The 17,466-nt window shown below is 39.4% G+C and overlaps 1 protein-coding gene across 1 annotated transcript; it reads right to left on the bottom strand.

Moving 5' to 3' along the window:
• Positions 1-711: 711 nt before the first annotated feature.
• spint1a (serine peptidase inhibitor, Kunitz type 1 a) lies at positions 712-16,457 on the bottom strand. Its single transcript, XM_061217301.1, has 11 exons — positions 16,269-16,457; positions 15,500-15,971; positions 14,178-14,338; positions 13,395-13,536; positions 6,834-7,007; positions 6,468-6,509; positions 4,724-4,855; positions 4,202-4,252; positions 3,916-4,086; positions 2,995-3,054; positions 712-2,758 (listed from the first exon to the last, which is right to left on the bottom strand). The coding sequence occupies exons 2-11, from the start codon at positions 15,912-15,914 to the stop codon at positions 2,571-2,573; spliced, it is 1,536 nt and encodes a 511-aa protein (XP_061073285.1). The 5' UTR covers positions 15,915-15,971; positions 16,269-16,457; the 3' UTR covers positions 712-2,570.
• Between the last annotated feature and the right edge of the window lie 1,009 nt (positions 16,458-17,466).

Raw genomic sequence — 17,466 nt, 5'->3', positions numbered from 1 at the left:
TCTGACGTGGGCTACGTCAGAAAGCTCTTAAATCAACGGGTGAAACTTTTCCAAAGTATTCAGACAAGGTGCGCCTGAAAATGTGTAACTGCTTACGTCAGAAATTCGAACTCAATTGTAGGTATCCGGCACTGGAATGGAATGTGCCTTTGTTGTGTAGGCTACTTGTTTGCACGCTTAACTTTGAATAAGCCTGATAAGGTCTTCGGATACGTATTTTTTTCTGCCAATGAAACAGGTGGAAGTATACTTGTGCTTTGCCATTAGAGTGAAACAATTATAGTTATTATAAACGTGCCCACGTACAAAGACGCAAGTAGGCATAGCACATGCGGCTACACGGATTCACAGCACAAGCACACCCTGTAATAACCCATCATGGTCACCAGGCTAGAGTTAGCAACATTTTAAATTTGAGTTTCGTGAACCAGGCGGGATGTGAAGTATGTAGTATGTAGCTTATTCAGTGATTCAGCAAATGCATAAAATTCCCGCAAGTTTAGTTCAGGCGTGAAAGGCGATCATACTGAATAGCGCAAGGCATCATGTGCCAAGTTGCCAAAATAAACCATTAACTAATTGCAAGTTCAGTCAATCACATTTCCCACAATGTTACAATATTAAAACAGGGTGAAAACCTATTCCAATGGTTTTCTTTAGTTTCCTCTCAATTTCAATCAATTTCAAAATCAACGTTTTCCAATCATCGAGTAAGTACATGATTTGTTATGTTTATTTGTTCAGCTACCTTTATATGTGCATCAATACAGAAAATATCCTATTCCTCCCTTGGAAACAAAAACCGAGAAACCAAGTCTTAACAAGTAAAAAAAAAAAAAGGATCAACAAACTATTGCACCATTTGCTTTAAACTAGACGTCTCTCATGTTCTCAAAGACAAAATGACATGAGTCTTTTTTCTAGCATCACAGAAAGACCTACTTCATTTTAAATTCCAGAGAAATTCCTGGCTACTGTGAAAAGTTCGGCAATAATGCCACCTGCTGGTGAATAATATGACCAACACAGTGCCTTATCTTCCAGAAATGTTATGGCAGATTTGGCTCCGTTTACCGAGGGGAGGACCAGAATAAATGATCTAGTAAATGAACACAAAGCAACAGAATCAAGGAAGCTGTTCATAACACTGAAATAAAGTAATAAAAAAAAATTTTTGGAAAGGAAAAATAAAACAATCATACATTTCAAGTAGGCATTTTATAGTAGGATACACATTTTCCATTATAAGAATTACAGTTACTCAGATGAAACATTTTTTACATTAGATTAAAAAAAAAAAAGCACTCAGTAAACATGGAAATTTCAGGTAAAATTTAAGACACTGGTATTTCTGCGAGAAATGGCAGAACACTAAACCTAAAACTATTTTGGCTGCTTGATTAATTTTCTGACCATTTACAATTCGGTTGATTCCTTCCAACATGGGGGAAGATTTGTAATGGAATGCTCAGTACTCCAGTGTTCAGTGACAATAATTTGTATCGAAATCATCCTGGAATCCAAGAAATAGAAAAAGAAAGATCAGTGACCTGTGTCTACAAACACTCAAATCTTGTTTTATATACACTCACATCCTTTTTATTGATCTTAAATGTTTTTTTTTTTGTTTTTTTTTTCATGTTTTGAAGTAGCAGTAAACTAAACAAGGATATTAAAAAAAACTATATACAAACATTTGGAGACAATTCTGGCAGTCTGCTAGCTGGAATGAGCGCATTATGTTTATATTGTATAAACTATGTAACTCGCCAACATAAAGGGTTCACAAATATATTTGAAAACCTGTTTGTATTTTCAACGCTCAAAATGAAAATCTATTTTACAACAGACACCCAATAAACACACGTCCTCACACTTTTCTTAACCACTAGAGAAAACGCTATTATTTACATATTTGTTCAACACAAACTATTAAAAATAACTTGATTCAATTTATGCAATGAAAAATTATGAATTGGCAGTTGCCACATCTTAAAGTTGCTGGTTCTTTTAATTCAGCTTTTATAAATCTGAATGCATGAATTATTAAAAACTGACCTACATGGGAACTGAGAGGTTACACCCATGAGACAGCTTCACCCTGAGAACAGATTTCATGATCAACCACCTGGTTTTCTAGATCAAGGGCTTTCGTGACAAAAATCATCAGGATTAAGAAGAACACTAAGTAGTGGTTACATTCCTTTATATTTGGAGGACTTGCTGTTGCCTTAATCATGCTGCCCAGCATGTAGAAACGCACCTAGAAAACCTCTTATACGTATACTTCTACACATCAAAATGTTGTCATGTGTCTGTATAAAAATAGAATGTCTCCCTAACCCTCTCCCTAAAAAGCTCCAATGTACAACCACAAGCAGGCGGAAATGTTAAATGTGTAGCTCGGTCTCTGAATTCTCGTCTGAGCGCACTGTGAGCGGATTTGTACGGCTGTGTGTGTGTGTGTGTGTGTGTGCATGTGCGCGTGTGCACGTGTGTATATGCATTTGTCTGGCTGCTTCTTGTTGTGGTGGTGTGCTGCAGTGGATGCTTGTTAAGCCAGTATGGGCTCAGATGGGCTTGGTGGTGCTGTTGTACACCAGGTGCTCCATGTCCTCCCTGGTGGTCACGTGGGAGCCGTTGACAGCCACGCGCTGGGGCTGCTGGCGCTTCTTCCGGCCCTTCAGGTAGCAGTATCCCAGGATGGCCAGCATGATCAGGATGGCCACGCCCAGCAGCACAGCAATCGCAATAGTGCCTGAACAAGGGGCCGAACAAACGCGCTACGTTGATTAGACTCTACACTAACATTCACGGCATTTCTGTTAGTACACTTAATAGTAGCCAGTCTTGATAGTTTCTGTGACATTTTGAAAATTATAGAAGAAACTGCAGTTATTAGGAGATTACAAATGAAATAAATAAGAACCAAGTTACAAAAGTTTAAAGATAATGAAGTTCTCAAGAGAAAAACATGGAAGCAGAATTGCTCACCTGCTTGAGCCTTCTGGCCCTCTTGGTATTCGTGGGTAGCCCTCCCAAAGACGTCACTTTCTGTACACAGACACATTACACATCATGGAAACACTGCACAATTGTACTGTTTAACCTATTTTATTTATTTAATGAAAGAAGTTATCAAACGCTCATATCACCCCTGTGAAAAAGTACTTGCCCCCTTAAATTTAACCGGATGGGTCACCTTTAACCAGGTAGGTTTTTGTGCATTAATTGCAGTTTTCAGGTCCTGCCACATCATCTCTATTAGATTCAAGTCAGAACTTTGACTAGACCACTCCAAAAATCAATCAGATGTGGACTTGCTTTTGTGTTTTGGAACATTGTCTTGCTACATAATCCAATTGCACTTCAGCTTCAGCTCATATGATCATGATGAGGCATTCTCCTTAGGAATGTTTTGGTACAGAGCAGAATTCATGGTTCCTTCAATAATCTGTCCACGCCTGAAGCAGCAAATAATCCTTACACCATCTCATGTTTGAATTTTAGTATGATGTTCTTACTTGTGAAATGCTGTGTTCGCCTTACGTTAGACATGGAACATTATCCCGAAAAGATCAGGAGCACCATTTTTGCAATGGAGAGACAAGTATTGATTCTTCTCTTGGTTAGCAGTGGTTTCCACTGTGCTACTCTCAAGTCTCAACATCATTGATATTAGCTGTGGTAGAGAGGCCTGCAGGTCTCTTATTGTCTAAGGATTTGGAAAGGGGGCAAATACTTATTCATGGCACTGTAGCCTTTCATTCACACTGAGTGACATATCACAAAGTTTGACTGGCAGAATGAACTGCTACTGTAAATCAGCAAAGCAGGCATTTTGATTTGCCAGCATATCCTTTATGTGTGGAATATTAAAGTGAAAAAAAGGCATGTACGAAAGTGAGACCAGACCTGTCACCATTTGGCAGGCCTTCATACATGAACTCTCCTCCTCAAACCGGTTATCGTTCCCGTCACAACCGCCGTAGTTGAACCGGAAGCACTTCCTCACAAAAGGGTTGTAGTACCACTTGGTCATACTGGCCCTACAGACACCTGTTTTGGGTGGTTCTGTGCAGCGGACTGAGACAAAGAAAGAGAGAGATTGAGGGCAGAAGTCGGAAGTGTTGGAGGAGTATGTGACTCAAACAAAAGAGCAGTGTCATAACAAGACCCTTGTCACAGGGACAAAACCAACCGTTCCCTTCGTCCAGTGGAATTTTCAGCAAATTTGTGAAGCTCTCATCCACTAATTGAGAAGAAAAAAAAATGTTGTCATAGTTGTACTTTAACAAAACAACAGAGGGAAAAAAATGATGAAAACCAGATATTTCCAGCCTTTTAAATTCCTATCCAGCCAGTTTGGGTCTTTTAGTCTTGGTAGAAATGTTTTGTCTCAAGTAGAAAATATTAGCTTGTTTTAAAGTTACTGCTTGCTGGACAAGTGAAATTCTCTCACCCCATTTGTAAGTCTTTGAATGATTAAAATAGTCTCACCTCATTGGCAATAATTTTGTCTTATTTAGCAAAACAGTAATAAAAAAGATGAAATTTAAAATGCTTGTTGAAACTTTAAAACTTTATTTTGGTTTTGCACTGAAGTTACTTGATTTGTCAAAGGAGCACATTATTATTCTGAACAGACTAGAGGACAGACTAGACTGGGCGAGGCTGGTCAGCTGGTCAATGCATCAGTGGATAAATCATGTGGTGGCCTCACATTTCTGGCAGGAAGTCTCATCAGAACCATCACTGCATTGCTGGTTCTTGTCACACTCCAGGGCTTTGTCAATGCAGCACCCATTGGCGCAGGTGAACTGGTCTGGCCCACAGGTGGCACCGCACACCTCCCCTGTATAGCACACGCACGCACACATGCACCCACGACACAAACACACAGACACACACACAAAGTTGTAAGACCCTCTTGGAACAGTGGAACATGAACATGATCGTGATCCCCGCCTTAGTCTGAGAAGTAAACTTGCACTAATGTCTTCAGATACATTCATGTGGATAAAAGTAAACAGAAATAGCATGGGCTCCGGACTTCCAGTGGCCACACACAGTGAAGACCATAAGTATTTGGACAGTGATACAATTTCTGTTCTTTTGGCTCTGAAATGAAACAATGAATACGACGTTAATGTGCAGACTGTCACCTTTAATCTGAGGGTATGTACATCCATATCAGGTGATCAGTGTCAGAATTACATCCGTTTTCATACACAGTCCTCTCATTTTAGAGGACCAAAAGTATCTAGACCGGATTCAAGGCTTTTGATTGCCATTGCAGTCATATTGGCATTTGTCAACAACCAATGAAAGTCAAGGAAACCATTATGAGGCTGAGAATTAGGAAAAAATGTGGAACATTGTTATGAAGAGAGCACTTCGGGGATCATTGCCTTGCTGTTGGACGAAGCACTGTCCAATGAGTTTGGAGACATTTGATTTAACTTCATCAGATAAAATGTTTGGGTACTCTTCACAATTGATTCTGTGAGCCAGCACCTGTGGCATCCATTCATGCCCAAACTATAACACCCCCACCACCATGTTTCACAGATGAAGGGGGGGTGCTTTGGATCTTGGGTTCCAGTTCCTTTTGGCCTGCAGACTTCACTCTTGCCATCACTCATAAGTCAATCTTGGTCTCATCTGTCCACAAGACCCTTTTCTCTGCAGGCTCATTTAGGTTCTTATTGGTGAGCTGTAATCTGGCAATCCTGTTTTTGTATTTCTGTTTGCACAGTCTTCTGCGGACAGTCGTCACTGACACATCCACGCCTGCCTGCCAAAGAGCGTTTCGAGACAGGGTTTTTCTTCATTATGGTGAGAATTCTTCAGTCAGTTAGTTCTTCTTCAATTACTGAGCTCACCAGTGCTCTCCTACAATAGTTAATTTTGGTAAACCTATTGTTTGGCTTATATCTCTAGCTGTTTTGTTCGTATTTCTCAACCTCATAGTAGCTTCCTTGACTGTCATTGGCATGATTTGGGTACCCAAGTTGACACTTCATGAAGACCAATACAGACTCCAAAGACAATCAAAAGCCTAGAATCAATATTCAATCCTGAAATATTTATTTTACCTGCACTAAGGAAGCGGCTGAATATACCAGGCTAATCAGAAACGGGGGAGTGTCCAAATATTTTTGGTCCCCTAAAATGTGGGGACAATGTTTAAAAAGGGATGTAATTCCTACATGGATCACCTAATATAGATGCACCTTAAATTAAGGCGACAGTTGGCATTTTAATCTCATATTCATTGATTCATTTCAAGTCCAATGTGCACAGAGCTAAAAGAACAGAAATTGTATCACTGTCCACATACAGACCACACTGTATCTAATAATGAATTGACCAATAAATGATTAGAGGCTGGGGGATGGATCTGGTCCAAATCCATAATCCACAATAGCACAAGTGTTATTAGGAGTGTCATTTTAATGTCTCACCACTCGGACGGGGAAGCATTCTGCCACTCTTATCAGGTTTAACTGCAGGAGAAGGAAAACAAAGTTGAGACATTAGAAAATGTCCCGTTGTCACATCTAGTTATGTCAGCACTTACGCCCAAATGACACATTTGTGAGCTCCAAAAAAAAAAAAAAAAAAAAAGTCTAAACCAGGGGTAGGCAACCCTGGTCCTGGGGTGCCGGTGACATTTCTGCTTTTTGTACCATCTGAGCTTGAGTCTGTCAGAGTACTTTGAATACTTTGAATGGGGAAACCCTGAGTGCCTCCAGCACATGGTCACCTATGTTCATTAACCCTTGGATTGCATGTCTTTTGCAAAGCTCTTGGACCGAGGCGCCTCATACCTGCCGAAACACCCTCGCAGGCTTTGTTGCACTCCTGGAGGGATAGGTAATTGTTCATGTTTTCCTTGCAGCCGCCGAACGAAAACTGCTGGCACTCCTCGGTAGCAGCATTGTAGTGCCAGCGGGGAAAGGAGCCCCGGCAGGGTCCTATCTTCTTAGGGGCCATACAGTGATCTGAGGGGGTGACAGAGCAGGAAACCAATCAAATGCAAAAACTCCCTTGACTTGGTCCTAAATGATAGCTACACATTATCAACAGATGCATCTGACTAGAGTGAAAAATCATCTGACTAGAGTGAAAAATCACCCCGCACGGTTACCACTGAGCGAGACTAATCAAGCACACTGTACCACCTGTGGTTTTGTGCGTGTAGAGAGGAAGGGTGCACTCAGAATGATAAATAAGGAAACCTCCAGTCCCCCCCCCCCCCTCTGCTTCTGCTAATAAACTGGGGAATTCACAGCTGTGAACATGCCCCATTATTTCAAAAAATACATTTCAGCTTCTGATCAAGCTTTATGTGAAAGAGCAGAAAGTATCACACACAATGTATAAGGGAACAACAACAATAACAAACAAACGTCAAGCTCTAGTGCCCATATTAAATTAATATCCTTCCAAATCAACCGAATACCAGGAGAGTAACAGAGAAGTGATGGCATTAAGGAATTAATGAGCAAGGGTGCAGCAGGCCTAATAAATCCATAAAGAAGAACAGACTGCAGGCTTTTGAACAGTGCTAACCTGTGGTGTCAGACGCACCATCACGCAGAAATGTCTACGCAGATTATTTTAGTTACAGCTGCAAACACAAGCAACCAAAATAATCTGACCCTTCATACACAAAATATACTGCATGTATTCTATTTATATTTGCATGCGCATGGCTCAGCAAGTCATTGCCCTACTTGCCCTATTTATAGTACTCTGCTGCACAAGGAAACTACAACATTGCAGATAAAGTCCCAGCGGCAGTGTTTATGTGTACATCATGAATTAACTCCATCAGTGTCTACCTGAACAGATTTCAGTGATTTTTAAGTGACAGGATGGAACAGCTGCAAAATGGAATGTCACCATTTCACGTCTAGATATTTCACCATTTTAATAAGATATTGTTTTCCATAAATTAATGAGTATATTATCAAATGTTCTAGTTGCTTCATAAAAAAAATATTATTAAAGGTACAATAGGTAAGATGTGTTAAAACATTGCTGCAAGACCATTGTTAAGAAGTAAATCCCTTCCTATCGTTGTAAAAGGCTCACTGACATTAACTCATGTTAACAATTACATTAGTTAATGCCAATTCAAGAAGTCTTATTGTAAATTGTGACCCAATATTCTCAATCATGAATCAGTTCACAGCTATTGATTTGAAAGTTCCTACAGGGTGTTAAACAGATGTCATTCCATCCAATTACATAAGCACTTGAGTTTAAAATGCAGAAAGGCAGCGGTGACACGCTGTAAACTTTTTTAAAAGGATGCCAGTGGTGAGCCTACTGTTGACGTGTCACATCAAAGTTAGTGTGTCGCTCACTTGCAGTCTCATGAGATTCTGAAAATTTGCAGCTTGCCACAGAAGGATAAAGTTTGGTAAATGCCGATCTAAAGTAATCAATTTCAGAGTCAATATACTGCAGGTTGATACATGATGTGAGATTTCCTTTCTGGTATTAAAACCAAAAAGATTTATATTTCTAGTGTACAATTACATCATTGGGAATTACTGGAATACAGGAATATGGAAAAATATGTCTTCAATGGTCCACATGAGATCCCTGTTTGAAAGACTTGAACCATTGAGATTGAAAACGCACTTCGAATTTCAGTCCTGAACATAACCACAAGGTGACCAAAATGGAATCAAATACTCAGTGGAAAGGCATGTCCTTCCTGGCTCTACAGTAAAACATTCCTGACAATGCAGTGAGAAAGGACACGTTAATGAATAACTGGACAGTGCAGAGTGACTGATCATATTGAACGGAAAGCTTAAATTGTGTAATCTAAACAGAACAGTAAACGTTGTAAAGAATTTAGAGATTCTTTTGAAAGGAAATGTCACCATCAAAGAAAATGGGACTACATTTTCATCTGTTATTTTATACATGGATGTGTTGTGCAACACTATGAAGCCATGAATGCGCTTGTCCTTGTTTGTGAAACTTGAGTCAGCCTTGAAACTAGGCAAACCAGTTTTGAAGAGTGGGAGGAGTGAAACGAGGCACTGCCAGAAGCAGCCACTTCCTGTTTCAGCAGAAACTAACCAGGGGTAGTTTTGAACTGATTGTCCCCCTCAGTTTGGGTTTTAAATTGGGTTGATAATACATTGATTTGCCAATACGCATCACTTATACCTATTCAGCGTTGTTCTTAGGCTAGCCAATAAAGTAAACCAATGGCAAAAAAGAACAACAGAAACCTATCAAAAAGCCATAACAATGAGTTGGCCATTGCTCACTGGCAATCGCTGGTCACACAACATGAAGAAACATGACTGAGTGAAAGACTACAAACACACAGAGTACCGTTTTTATCAATATCTTTTCACTTTCCTAAATGTTCAATCACCTTCCAGAGAAAGGAAACCCTTTCAAAAGTCCACCAGTTAAAACCAGTCATAAGTTTGTGGCAACAAATCTTCTTTGTAATGTAACTAGATACCAACAAATTGAGTATTTTGCTGAAATAAGGACATTTCCTGAACAAGTTTGGTTTCCAGAACAATGCAAAAAACACATACAAAAATAATGGTTTTCTCCCTCAAATATTTATAATAAAAAAGATATATGCATATACAAATATGTAGTATATATAATACATTTGATTCAACACTTCAGAATTCCCTTTCCAGCTGGAGAAAAATAACAATACCAGAGTGGCCTTTACTCAATCTCAATACAGTCTAGCAGTTATGCCTTTTTTTGGTTCAAGTTATTGTTCTTTATTTACTTGGAGTCCAATATAATTTTCCTTGGTTGCAAGCGCTATGCACAGTGCAACCTCCCCGGAAACAATTTCAGCTGTTGCTTCTTAGCTCTAAAACATTGCCATCTAAAATAGCTGTTCTTTTCCCAACTTAGAACAGTATTGTTTAGGCCAGAATAATGTCCCAAAGATTAACTCTGAAACAAAGGCACACAGGGCCAGTGCAGATATCGTGGATGGGCTGAATATGTGGATAGGCTGGGAGCAGCCAGGCAGAGAGAATGGGACGGGCCTGGAGAGACCATCAGTGACTCTGGTGAAAAACACTGGAGGACATGCACCAGTTCCACAATGACAGGTGAAATTTCAGATGGAGCTGAGGGAGCCAAATTAAACGGAAGGAAGGACACAGACTTGATGACTCATTTCTTTCACCAATCTGGAATTGCCAAATTATGCCTCTAATCAGCTTTTCCGAGGAATCCTCTGAGACTCAACCAAACCCATCCCAGGAATGGAGGGGGTGAATTGTGTCAGCCTCCAACCTCTGCGGGGCCCAGCCTCCTTCACTCACTCAACCACACTGGAACTGAAATTGTGGCGTTTAACTGCATTGACCTTAACGTCAATGTAGTACCGATGTATAATAATAATAAATATAACGTGTGAAGCTGTGAGCCTGAGAGTCGAGTGCATGTTGACACCACAATATGATGACACTACACCAGCGTTCCGCAGCACTTTCTAGGTTTACACAATCTCATGGCACGCCACACTCAAGTGAGCAACGTTGTCAAATTAAGGCCTAAATGTCCTTTCAGGGTGGTAAAGTTATATTTTGGCTTTAGTGAATAAGACGTGTTCATTTTATTATTATTTATATATATTTTTTAATTAATTTGAAATGTAAAAAGTTATTACTGATGTGGCACACCTGACGGCACATCAGAGTGCCATAGCACACTAGTTAGCAAGTGCTGCATTACTGTACACCATTAGTCAAGAGGCCCAGACACTTTTGATCTGTGGGAGGTTATGACACAAACCTGATCTGGCTGAGCACGCTCATGGAATGTTGCATCTTTGGAATGTAGGACATTTCAAAATGTGCATTATATTTACTTCCATTCTGATAAAAACGTATATACTTCATAACTGTATTATGACACTATGAAATGGCAGGATTAGCAGTATGAAATAAAATATAATAATGTTTTAGGATCAAAACTAATTATGCCACATAGACTAATAATATATATTTTGAATAACCCTAGGAGTGATTTTTTACATTTTAGGCATGTTGAGCAAGCCATCTAGAGTGTGACGACTCGTTTATGACTTATTCCAATTGAGTGCTTTCTCTTTGGACCTCGCAATGCTACCAACGGCTGTGGAAATATTATGTCAGACAACAAAGAAACAATAGTAATTATTCTTTGTGCATTTTGACTCTTTTCTGAATATACACAGAATCCAGTGTTAACATGACCACCGACTGAGTTGGCTTAAAGGTGAACTGGTACCTTTTCAACATAAACAAAGGCTCATTTAGACACAGCCCATTTAAAAAGAGTTTGCACTGGTGTGAACAAAGCAATAGAAAATGTGAATTTGTATAATGGATAAGTCAGCTGATCCCTGTAATGCTTTCAGAGACAGAAGTGCTGAGGCTCCCACCAGTAGGCACACCATATGGGCATCATGCGGTCTGAGCACACAAAATGTCACCATATCACTTCCGTATTGAGCCTCTCAGTTCATGTGAAATAAATATTCAAATATGGTTGCTCTTTTCCATGTTGCAGATGTACTATCATGTATACAATTCAAATTGCATTAGAACAGCTTTTAGACAATCCAAGTTATTTTAAGCAGTCCAGACTGAGGGTTGCAAGAAATGGAATTAACTGACTGGCACTTCATTGCAACATCAAATCAAATTTGAAACTAGTCAGGAAAGTATGCTGTCACTTTAGTAACATGCGATAATATTCTAAATGTATCTCCAGTATGAAAAATATCCTTCCAATGCCAGGTCTTACACCTCGCTGCTTTAAGCCTGCAATAGCTGTGAAATGCCAGAAACTGCCGACAAAAAAAGAGACAATAAATTCCCAGAAATCACATTTTGTAGAATGCATACGGTAACCATGTCAGGGAATAATGTTGCTCTAGACAAAGACAGAAGCCACGAGACAAAGAGAAGTGGTTAAATAGCTAAATATCACACTTCAGCAAACAGCTATGTGAGAATCAAACCAATGTCAACTATCACTTCTCCAGTTTCTTGAGATCTATCGAGATCTAATATTCTGGAGTCAGAGGAAACGACAATCAACTGTGTGATACTGGCGGTTCATGACTGTGCCGATGTTACAATTTCCCCAACATTTTTCCATCAATTTTGACATTAATATGGCTCCTGTTACAAGCACTGGTTACCATCTTTAGCAAAGAATAGGAAACCAATCCCATAGAGGGCTTATAGAACAAAGGCACCAAAGGAAGCAAACTCAGCATGAAAACATTTATTTTGTATTAGACCACAATATAATTTCAAATAGTTGGACAGAGTCTGACCTGCCCAAGACCCAAAGAGTCATGTGTACTAGCCATCTAAGATTAAAAGCTCATAGAATGAGGATTACTTTCATCTGAATTCATTGAATTGCGAGGCATTTCTAATCAGAGGTCAATGTCAAAATGCACATGTCCGGCAGGACATACTCTTTATAACTGCATGCGCATGACTCCATTATGACGTTTTTTTTCCTTCTTGAGAGCCTTTTTTGTATCTCAACAAGTTTTTACCAAAATCAAGATAAATTAAATATTTTAGGCTTGTAACTTCTCAAAAAAATCCATATCGCTGGTAACATTTGATTTGGAGAGCCGAATTGGAGAGAAACAAAGCCGAGACAAGCATTTTCGCAAACCCCGCAAGACAGGACAAGACACATCAACCAGGCACTGCTATTGGCATGAATCGGTTTGCAAGAAGTCAAAGCAGTGCGAGTGAGCTCTTCATGTTATGGGAATGTAATTTGTGTCCTTATTAGCAATAAGGTATGACATTAAGTTCACGAAAAACTTGCTTGGGAATTTCATATATGCCAATCTGGCACTGGAGAGCAAAGAGCAGCTGAACTTGAACTTATCTAGCATGAAAAAATAAAGCAATGAAACTTAAAATACTTTCTAACTCAAAACTTTGTATCAAACTGACTCATGTGATTTCATATTGTGCTGTAAGTATTTCCACCCCATAGTTTGGACATTCAAGAGACTGGGCTGTGGTTGGCAACGAAGGGAAAAAAGGTAAACCTGGCAGAAGAATGACAAAGAGTAGAGGAAAAACGAAGATTTTACCTGCTATTTTTTGTTAATAAAAATATAAAAGCATCACAGTTTTCCTGAGAGTTTTGGAAAGATCGTAAATTACATTGTTCTGTTGGAAGCAAAATGAATTCATGTCACACTTCACAGGGCATGTAACTTGATTTTCCACTCTGAAAGCAAACGGTTTCAATTTGCCACTTCTGATCTAGTTTACCGATGGAGAAGAATGAAACGTGAAAGCATTTTCCAGAAAATTTACACAAATTTCACGAGAGCAAATACTTACCATGAGACTGCTCAGGGGTAAGGACCAAGATGGTGACTTCTGCAGAGTCGGACTGGCCAGCGGAGTCCGTGACAGTCAGCTGAAGCTTGTAAACCCCAGAAGACAGATTGGATACTCTAATTTGGTCATCCAGGTTCGTTTTCTGGGGAAGGAGGAAACAAAGCACAAACATTTATGTTTTACAAACTATGAACTACCCTCCAATTCTTTGTATGACAAACATACATTCTTTTCACTATGGAACACAAACATCAAATGTTATACATTACTGTGTATATTGGGTTTGGGCTAAAAAGAAAGACTTGAAAAAAGCAGCAATTTAATGACATGGTGGACAATAACCAAATTTTCTCCCACAGAACTATGAGAAGTAATTTATTTCCAAAATGAAATTATTTCCAGAAAAGGATAAGCTCTATTTTTGGCAGAATATTATCAACAAGAAGCAAAGATTGCATTCAATGATACTTGGTTGTTAGAACAATCCAAGGAGTAGCTTTTTACATGCACACCAGTGCAGTGTTGCCAAATTTGTAATTGGGAATTGATCACCAAATCTACCTACTTTTTTTAGAACTACTAGGCCAACTTGTTGTGTCACGTGACACTTCCCCACTGTGAATTGTAATATTTGGTGACTTAAAATTGTTGTTGTTGTGTTAAAATGAGAGACTTTTGGAGCTGGTTTTGGGGAATTTCAGTGGCTGGGGTTTGGCAACACTGAGTGCAAACCATACTGGTGACCAGGCCAATGCCCATCCTTGCTCCATCGCTGGTACCGACCTCTAGGACAGCAAAGGGACTCCCTTTGATGAGGTGCCACTCATAACTGGTAATCTTCTTGTCATCTTTACTCTCAAAGCCATCCAAAGTCACTGTGTCCTGAGGCTGTACCACCCTGTCCAGGCCAGCAACAGCCACTGGAGGTTTATCAGCATCTTTACCTGTGAGGAGGAAAAACTGCAGTCAAACTCCTTGGTCCATATAAACACAGAATCCCTCAATTTCAAAACAGACATTCCAAAAAATATATTTTACTGAGACTAGGAAACCACTCAGCAACAATGTCACATCATATACAAGGCAAGAGAACTGTGCACCATCTAGATCACTGCTCCTAAAATCTTTGAAACATTGAGAGACAAATTAGAAATACTTTTCATATTGAGACCCACATTTCGTACCTTTCCAGAACCCGACAAATACACATATTAGCATAGCCAAGTGGACAACCGACTCATTCTGGAGCCCAACTCATAGAAACTAGGCTCTAGGTAAACAAGACAACAGAAATTATAGGAAATTGAGCACAATGTTTGCAGCTCCCCTTTTAATTTATAATCGTGAGAGGCATAAGCACATCTGTCCATATGACAGCCAAGCCAAACCATGTTACTTTTCACTTCTGATTGAACAATGGTGGAGTGCCAGACCCTTTTGTGCCTTACTCTTCATCATCTTCAAGGAGAACTGCTTTCCTCCTAAAGAAGCTGTGGTCGTGCAGGCAATACACAATGGAAAATAACTGCGTCCCATTCAGTGCCTTGTATGACATCCGCGCCATGGCATATAGTCTATCGCATAAGCACAACATGAGAGGAAGGAAACTGAAACTTCAAACTGCGAAAATGCCATTTAATGAAACCTGACGTGTCTGGACTTGCACGAGGATTTTTCTTTCTAGGCCACTCTTCCCCAAAAAGCGCACAGATCACGTGACATTCGGCAATAAGACTGCTGCTTATTTGCATACGAGTCTATATCACAGAACTGTATATTTTGATCCATATAGCGTATGTGCCAAACCATCTGATAGACTGTATAGGACGACCTCACGAATCATTACGATCTCATCGCGAGCTTGATGTAACTACGTCACTATGCAACTTCAAGGACGATCATACTTGCCCTCTATACTGTTCACGATATTAAAAAAGCAGCTTAATTTGTATTATAAAAAGGTTCCACTTAAACTCCTCATGAAGGAAAACCACATGTGCGCTTACGTACATATCCATTTTAAGGGGAGGCCATGGCATGGGCTAGTTTATATATAATAGTTCATAAATAATCAGAGATTAGGTAGATATAGTAAAATGACTTACTGGGAACGGTATGTGGACCATCTAGGTAATGACTGAATACTGAGCTTAAGATATAGTTGGTGAAGCCCTTTTTCTTCACAAATCTGCAAACATATTTCTTCTTGTACAGGCAATTTAAGAGAAAGCAAGCTTTGATCAAGCCTTCTTCCTCCCCATCTTCCATCATAGCCAAATTACATGTGGGATCTTTGCAGCAAGAGCGTATACAGTCTTTCATCCGAGTGAGAGGCGGCGAAGCAAGAAAGCTGGCCCCTTCTTTCACAGATTCATCTGTATCCAGAATGAATTCTTCTTTCCCCTTTTTGAAGTTGTCCAAGCATTGTTCCCCGAAGGAATCGGCCTGGGCGCGCACCATGCGCAAAGTGTGGAGCAACAGCAAAGAGCCCAATAATAATCCGATCCGAAAAGTAATCATTCTAAAGGAAACGAAAAACTTTACAGACCCCCTTCTTCAAACTTTCCCTTTGTGTTCCTGTTAAAAAAGAAGACACAAGCCATTGAGGATAACAAAAAAAAAATTGGCTACCAAATTCAACTACCCTATCGTGTTAAATTAAGCAATGTTAGGCTCCGCATTACGAATGATTTAATAGCTTATTCATTGGGCTACTTACAGATAATTAATGTTTACGTTATATGAATGGATTTCGGTTTAAAAATAAAGACAACACTTGATGAACCACATCGTTCACAATGCGAATATTACATCAAAAAGTGGAACAAAACGAATCGCTACACAGTCACTTTAAACGCCCTTCTAATTTCCTACCTTTCCGAAGATCAACTTCTCGTTTTTAAACAGATAATGATGAACTCCTACCAAAATCAAGTTACCACTTTTGTTACCAATCAAGTTTTAGGGGTTTCCCTTCGTTAGAAATTTGAAGTAAACTAGTTAACCCTTTTTGTTTCTCAGGTGTGTGCCAACAAGTTACCTGTAAATTCGCAGGAAGTGAAATTGTAGGCGAGAACAAACAGACGTGATGACGTAGGGGCAGGGTGTGGGAACCATCTACATTTCAGTTAAAGTGCTTTTTTCACCTGTGAATCCATGCTGCTTATTGCAGGGCTTCCTAAAGATGCATGTACGTTATAAATATGGGAGGTTTTAATGGTGCAAGTAGGCTAGCCTAAACGAACAAACTTGACAAATAGGCTATATGGTGCAGCACTGAAGCGTTACTATGGAGGAAGTCAAAAGCCTAACTAATATTGATTGTAAATTCAGAATTAATCTATTATAATGATCTCGATAGCAATCGGCTCATTAATAGAAGTATTTATTTAATATATACTGCAACTCGTTATTTATGGAAAAACAGATTGCGTAGAGGCGGAAGCCTGTGACTAAATTATGTCTACATAAACATTAGGCTACCACATGGGGGCAGACGCATGCTGAATACATGGACTTTTCGCAATTGTGTTCCTATACCGGATATAATATCGAAAATATAGAACTAAGGATATTGAGGAGTAGAGTAATAACAGACTATCAGTGTGACATATATTAGATTCTGTCAATCATCTTTTCACCGACCTTATTTGGATAGGACACTGCTTCATACGTGTGGCTCACGCTGCCTGTGGTCTGGTATAGCTCTGCCAATGACTCACGCTCTGAGTTATAACTGAGGAAGTGAACTAGTCTGCTCTGTGATGAGTATTTAAATAATTTCTTAATTATTTAAGAATATGATGGCACGACCCTTTCCGAAAGGTAATACATGTTGATGATACTGCCTAATTTGTGTTTTCAATGAAGAAATTGCTGTCATGGGTCAGAAATGATGATTTAGCTAATTCGATTTATTAAACCTCAGATAATACATTCAGTGAGCACTTTATTAGGTATTAGACTTATTTTTTAGACTTCTACTGCTGTAGCCTATCCACTTAGAGTTATGATGCGTTGTGTGTTGAGACCCGTATCTACATGATTGTATGCACTGCACTGCTGCCACACA

Source organism: Conger conger, chromosome 1 (assembly GCF_963514075.1).
Source record: "Conger conger chromosome 1, fConCon1.1, whole genome shotgun sequence".
Taxonomy (NCBI): Eukaryota; Metazoa; Chordata; class Actinopteri; order Anguilliformes; family Congridae; genus Conger; species Conger conger.
The sequence above is the reverse complement of the archived record's forward strand: the minus strand, read 5'-3'. Positions and strand labels throughout refer to the sequence as shown.

What these genes read in the sequence shown, in the direction of transcription:
- spint1a (XM_061217301.1), bottom strand. Translation starts at nt 15,914, where the DNA reads ATGATTACTTTTCGGATCGGATTATTATTGGGCTCTTTGCTGTTGCTC. An exon ending in TCCACTGGACGAAGGGAACG is followed by an intron (nt 4,087 to 4,201) that starts GTTGGTTTTGTC and finishes TCTTTGTCTCAG; the next exon opens with TCCGCTGCACAGAACCACCC. An exon ending in GGCCTGCCAAATGGTGACAG is followed by an intron (nt 3,055 to 3,915) that starts GTCTGGTCTCAC and finishes GTCTGTGTACAG; the next exon opens with AAAGTGACGTCTTTGGGAGG.